Here is a 6,927-nt window from a genome sequence, read left to right as displayed (position 1 = left end):
TAATATATACTCTATAAGAGAGAATAAAAAAGACCAGTTAATTAGACAGAGGAATTAATTTTGTTTACCTTAAACGCAAACAGCCCCTGAGTTGTGTGTACACACTCCCTGTATCTATGCTGGCATGCCTTCTATATTTTGTATCCACACACACACTACTCCTAAACACTTATCTGTTTAGCCAGCCAATTAACGTTAAACCAATGTTTGGATGTAGTGCGCGTCTCCTATAAACATGAGTAATGTATTTGCCGTAAAAATAATGATTAGAATGAATTAATCCATCTGATATGTGTATTATATGGATTTAAATATGTTGTTTTAAGAGATTTTCATAACCCTGGATGCCAGAGTTAAAAACAAACACCAGTACGCACCGTTTTGCAATCTCATAAACAAATAAAATCGCTTTGATTTAAATAACATTTATTTTACATGACCAAACACAATAAATAACGTAATATACAAAGCTTTATAATTATTGCACATTTGTAAAATATCTTACAGTAAGTTCATACAGCCAGCAATATTTAAAGCACGGAGACTTTATTTACAGTTTTTATTTTAATATAATAACCAGATCCAATGGACCTAACATAACATGAATTTATGTTCATTTTTTCAACCATCCTTCTCACCGGTCATATATATTTGGAGGGGAAATGTAAACATTATCATCTAAAGTACCTTATATACATCTAATAGCTGATCATAAGAAAGGACTTTAACAATCTACAAAGTTAAAGCTGATAAAGGGTACCATATTTTGGTTTATTTTATTTAGCCTTAAATTATATATTAATATTTTTAATGTAAACTCAGTAAGAGCTGGTATAATCAATATTTAACATAAGTAGTCTCATCTCTTTAAAGAAAAAAGAAAAAAAGTTGAGCTTTAGATCATTGCTATTTCATTGGGAAATTCTCTAATATTTTATGGGAATCTTTTAATAGACCCCAGGAGGAAATGTTGTTTCCCCTTGAAATATTTTCCATTTGATGAAAATAATAATTTATCCTGGAAAGTGAATTCTTTCAAAAGCCTCCTGGAAGCCTATTTTTTAAAAATGAATTTTTAAAATCCAGTGTCTTTAAAATAACAAAAATATGTCAGAACACAAATTTGAAATAAATCACAGAAAATAGTGCCAATGGGTATATATGAATGTGTGTGTATATCTCTTACATATGTATATGTTTAAGAGAACAGATATATATGTATATACATACATACATACATATACACACACAAATATGTAGGTAGCATACCTACATTTTAATACACATACCCACTTCACTGGGTCTAAACATGCACTAGCAAGTTATTTTAGGGCTTTAACTCTTCAGAAAAATCTCATTATGTGAGGAGCGAAGTGGCTCTGCGGGGAGCATTATGGAAATATCTGGGCTTGATTTAATGAGGCTCTTCACATTGGTGGAATATCAACTTAACAGAGAAAAGTCTACCCAGGACGTCCAAGTTACCAAAATGAAAATTGGCAATTGAGATGATAAGAACGTGTCTTTCTTCTGCGAAATCACTTCAGGTAACAGAGATAACATTAAGTAACATACATTCTATGCACCAAGAACAATGTTTTATGTACCGAGTCTCTTATCCGTCTCTCCTAATGACTTCCCTTAGCGGGTTGTTAGTACTTGACAGCAGGTCTCCGTGCGGGGAACTTTTCTCCAATTCCACATTCAAAGGAGGTCCATCAGAGAGCATGATTGGCAATTTTCGTCATAATCTGCACATTATTAGCATCAAAATTGACGTGGCAGTTAACACTGGTGGGTTTTGATGTGCCTTTCTTCAAGTTCAAGGAAACCCCCTCCAGTAGCCGGGAGTCGGCAGAGCGGGTCTCCACAACCCGGCGGCGGCTCTGCAGAGGCGAGGGCGCAGTAGACGTGCGTGAGAAACACGCCCAGAACCATTCTACCCGAGGAATGAGAGAGCGAAGAGCGAAAGGAACGAGGGAGATAGAGTTCGGACTCAGAAAAGTGTCTAAGGAAATGCTTCAGGATAATAAGCATACATCTAGAGATTCAAGTATTTCCCAGATGAAGTGGAACCCGGTAGCTGAAAAACTGAGCTGAAAACGCTTCTTCGAAGACTCCGGAGATCTGTCAATCTCGCCCTCCCCTTCATTCCCCTTTTCTTTCCCGGCCTGGCTGTGGACACCTCATTAGCCATGACTTTTTGCATAAAATATTCAAGACGCCTCCATCCCAAACCCAAAAAGAGAAGGTGGTGGTGGGCCGAGAGAGAGGAGGCGAGACGCCAGCCCTTCCCGCCTCTGCTTTGTCCTTCCTGGGGAAGGCGCCGCAGCCCCGCTGGCCTCGGGCCGCACGCAGGGAACCAGCTCGCAGCACCCCCCACGGCCGTCCGTGCTGTCCACCTGTCCCCCCGCCTTCTGCTCAGACCTCCCATTCCTCCGCCCTCCTGGGACAGGGCCCCCAACCAGCTCAGGCCGAGAGAAAAACCGCCACCGGCCCTCACCCTCGTGTAAAGAAAAGGAAGATGAGGGGGAAAGAGCAGCGGCAGGGACCTCGAGGGTGACTTTCCCTCCCGCACAAAGCACACGCGCGCACCGTTCCCCTCTCTTTGTTGTGGTTCCTTCACCGTCGCTGCCGGCCACGTGGTTCGGTCGAATGACCCGGCCTACGGGCTCACAGCGAGCCCAGAGCCCAGAGGGGTGCTTTCAGGACGCGGGGGTTGTCTTGGGGAGACCAAGAGCTCGGGACAGAGACGGGAAGCAGGCCCTGGGCAGCGGGAAACATACTTAGAGGAGGGGAGGCGCCTTGGCTGGGTAGCAAATACAAAAATAGAAATAATTTTTTTTGGGGGGACGCCCGCCGGGCTTCGCGCCCGTTCTTTCCCCCCAGTTCCTGCAGGTTCCCTTCAGCCTCCCGCGCCGGGGCGCCCCCTGCCGGCAGCCTCCGCAGAGGGCAGCGCGCAGAGGGCACGTGGACGCCCAGAGGGCGCGGGGGGCGCGGGGGGGCCTCCCGGGCGGGCACGGCCCCCGGTGGCGGCGGCGTAGTTATCTGGTGAGAGGCGCCTCGTCCCTCTGGTCCGGCGGGCTCACGGCCGTCTTGCTAAGCACCGCCGCGGAGTAGGGCAGGAAGCCGCTCTCGGAGCGCGGCGCCGCGGCGCTGCAGCCGAAGTCTGAGCCCCCCGCGGCCCCCGCGCCGCCCCCGCCGCCCCCGCCGCCCCCACCGCCGCCCCCCCGAGAGCCCAGGGCCGCGGCGGCGGCGGCGGCGGCGGCCGCGGCAGATTGACTGCTGTGGCAACTGAGGCACGAGCAGGGCGCGGAGCCGCCGCTGGGGGGCGCCCCCGCCGCCGCGGCCGAGGAAGCTGCGGCGGCCGCCGCCGCTGCCGCCGCGGCGGCCGAGGCCGCGCTGTTGAGCCCCGCGGCGGCCGCGGGCGTCTGGTAGAGGCCCGGGTGGCGGAAGCTGCACAGCAGCTCGGGCCGCGAGTAGGGGTGCGAGAGGGCGCGGAAGGTGTCCAGCGGGCGGATGGAGGTGGCGAAGGGCGACGAGGCGGCGGCCGCTGCTCCGGAAGCCGCGGCGGCCGCGGCCGCAGCCGTGACGCCCACGTGCGGGTAGTAGTGCAGCGGCACGTGCGAGTGGAAGGGGTAGGGCAGGCTTCCGGTGGCGGCCGCGTGCGTCATCATGTAGGTGTAGAAGCTGGGGTCGGCGGGGTGCGGCCACGACATGGCCAGGCGCTGCCGCTTGTCCTTCATGCGTCGGTTCTGGAACCACACCTGCGGGGAGAGCCGCACCGCGGCCCGAGTTAGGGGGCGCCCGCGCCCCGGGCCTCCCCGCCCCTCGGGGACCCCCGAGAGACCTGGCCTGTTCCCCTCCGACCGGAACCAGCTCCCGGGGCCCGGCCCTCCCCGCTGGGACCACGGGCGGCCGTGCGGGCCGCGGGGCACACCCTCCTCGACCAAAAGCCTCTTCCGCTCTGGGACCGGCGGCTGCCGCCCCTCGGGCTCTGCTCCCTTACTTTTTGCTGCGTTTTCTCCTCCCAACGCACCTCCCCGCCGCTCCCCGCACCCGGCTCTCAGTCCCAGAATTCGCACCGCCTCGGAGCAGAGGCGGCGGCGGCAGCTTTGGTAAAAGGTCGCCGCTCGAGGCGCTGAGTCCTCTGAGCTACGAGAACCTGCCCGTGGGGTCACTGGTTCGATGTTGATACTGAAGGGATGATTTTGTTGGGAGCCTTTGGCCTCAAATGAGTGGTGGGAATAACTTCCTCTTAAACTGGGAAGGGGGTTTTTCTACGCCCTCCCAACCCGGTTTCTATTGAAGACATTATCCCCTAAAGAAGAGAAAGTCCGAGGGAACCGAAGGGAGGTCTCCACGCCCCTCCCCCGTCCCGTGGAGTTTCCCGTTTCATTTTTCTAGAGAGTCGGATCCTCTGCGAAGTAGTCACCAAGTCGCCCAACCTCCCGTCTGTCTCCCCCGGTCCTATAATAAAACGAGTCACCTAAAACGTGTAAATAAGGACAATGTCATTGCGTTGTCTCTCCAGGGGGTTGTCCTTTTCCTGTTGCCCCGGAAAAAAATATATTTAAAACATACTTTTTTTTTAAACCCAATCGGTTTTTAAAATACAGCATCATTTTCTCTGTGTCGTAACGATTTATGGGGAAAATTAATCTCCGAGATCAAAAGCAAATGAAAAGTTCCAGGTCCGGTTCACACCAGAGGAACAAAGCCCAGCCTGCTCTGCCGCCCGGGGCGAAGTGGGGCCGCGGACAGGGGCGCCTGGACAGGGGCGGACGTTGGCGGCTTCGGCTCCGCCATTCCGGGGCCTTCCCAGGTCAGCCAGGCCCACCAACCCTTCGGGTTCGGCAGCTCGGAAATAAACACGCCGATTCCTTTGGTGACTCTCCCCCGCGGGTTTTCGGGCCCAGCTACACCTAGCCACCCAGAAAGGAGAAGCAAAAATCCACCCGGACACCCCCCGGGGGGAGGCTGGAACCGGGCGCGTGCTGGAACCGGTACCTTGATGGTGGTTTCGGGCAGGTTCAGCGCGGCGGCCAGCTCGCACCGGCGGGGCCGTGAGACGTAGTTCTCCCGGTAGAACTCCTTCTCCAGGCGCGCGATCTGTTCGCGGGTGAACGCCGTGCGGTAGCGCCGCACCTGATCGGCACCGGTGCCCGAGCTGCCCAGCGCCGCGCCCCCGCCGCCGCCGCCGCCGCCGCCGCCGCCTCCATGCAGGCTGCCGAGGCCGGAGCCCGACGAAGACGTCGTGGTGCCCCCGGCGGAACCGCTGTCCGCGTACCCTGGCAAACACACGGCCCGCAGCGCATGAGTCCCTGCAGGGCCCAGATCCCCTCGCCGGGGCTGCGCGCGGACGGGGGAAGCCGGGAGAGCAAGGCGAGGCGCTGCCTGAATTGATGGGGTCTGTCATGCTTACAAATTGCTGCCGTTAATGGAATCAATAAAGTTTGGAGAGCACTTCATAACCAAATAATAAGAACTCAATTAGGGTGGTTTTAAAAAAATAATAATTGGAAATTTGCAACTCTGGGAAAATTGGCCAAGGGAAAGTGCCCACATCCAGGCGCAGTTTGGGGAGCTCTGGGTTTGCCCTGGTCTGGAGACCACCGGGCAGCTTTCTGTACGGCCTCTCACCCTTCTTTGACGGTTTTTTGGGGGTGGTTTGTTTAAAATTTTTAAGACTTGAAAGCTAGCAGCCGCTCAAACCGGAACCATTAGGGGGTGGACCTTACTTTTCAACTCTTTTTCTCCCGCTGACCCAAGCGGGTCTCCCAAAGGCGCCCGGCGAGGCTCCCCCCCGACTTACTCAGAATGCCCCCTCCACTCGGCCTGGGGAGCTCGGAAGCAGAGGAGACCAGAGCAGCTGCTCAGTGCCCTCTCCCCCTAGCGCGACTCAGCGGCTGGCTGGGGGTCGGTCGGCTCGCACCGGCTTCTGGAGCCGGGCGCAGAAACATTTTCTCCAGCTCGGGAGCCAGGGCGGGACTGGAGCCTCGGGCCTGCGCCTCTTTGAGAGACTCAATGCTCAGAGCCCGAGGGCATGGTCTCCCGCAGGCGTCCCGCCCCTGTAGAGCGGGCGAGCTGCAGCTTGCTGCGGGGGGGGGGGGGGGGGGGTTAGCCAAGGAGCAAAGTCACCAGGAAGGGCAGGCAGCAGCCCCGGAGGACGGGGAGGCTGGGACGGGAGAGCGCGGCGCGGTTACCTTTGCCATTGTTTTCCTTAAGCGGCGCGGCGCCGAGGCCGCCGGGGGAGCGCAGAGCGGAGCAGCCCACCTCCACGTCGCTGCTCATGTCCGCCTCGGCGGCCGCCTCCGAATAATGGCCCGGCTTTTTGCGGCCCTCCGCGGCAGAGGCGATTTCGGAGGAGACGGTGCTTTCGCTGCCCGGGTGCTGCAGGTTGAACAAAGTGTCTATTTCGAATTTGCCCTTGGCAGGGAGGTCTCCCAGAGAGCTGTGCAGGGGGGCGGACGGCAGGCGCGGGCTAAGGCGAGCCGGGTGCTGCGAATTTTCCAGGGCCTCGAGTACAGCATTGCCAGCCGAGTCGGACAAATTGGAGAACCTCTTGCCGGCCGTGGGGCTGTGCAGCCCTCTCTCCATCAGAATCATCTCTTTTCTTATTCTTTCCATCATCTCAGCTTTCTAAAAAATGTCACCGCGGTCCGGCTGTCCCGTCCTAATGATGGGCTGCGCCTAGGGCTAATTCTCATTCAGCCCCAGCGAGCGCCTCTAAATATTATTATCTCTTTTGGAGGGAGGCAGAAAAAATTGTGGAATGCCAGAGCGAGGGAATGACTGGTCAAAATGACCCATACATCCTTCCGAGCCCAAGATGTCATTCATCAAAAAGTAGCGCTCGCTCGTCATTAAGGTACGAATGACGCCGTTCGAATAATCATTTATTGTAACAGGTTTATAAGCAAATAA

General features: G+C 55.1%; 1 protein-coding gene across 1 annotated transcript; it reads right to left on the bottom strand.

Moving 5' to 3' along the window:
• Nucleotides 1–3,044: 3,044 nt before the first annotated feature.
• Nucleotides 3,045–6,633, bottom strand: EVX2 (even-skipped homeobox 2; the record flags this gene model as incomplete). The annotated part of the gene is made up of 3 exons (XM_079783004.1): nt 3,045–3,767; nt 5,011–5,291; nt 6,207–6,633. The coding sequence occupies 3 exons, from the start codon at nt 6,631–6,633 to the stop codon at nt 3,045–3,047; spliced, it is 1,431 nt and encodes a 476-aa protein (XP_079639130.1).
• Nucleotides 6,634–6,927: the final 294 nt, after the last annotated feature.

This window comes from Cnephaeus nilssonii (genome assembly GCF_951640355.1).
Source record: "Cnephaeus nilssonii genome assembly, chromosome: 10".
NCBI lineage: Eukaryota > Metazoa > Chordata > Mammalia > Chiroptera > Vespertilionidae > Cnephaeus > Cnephaeus nilssonii.
The sequence above is the reverse complement of the archived record's forward strand: the minus strand, read 5'-3'. Positions and strand labels throughout refer to the sequence as shown.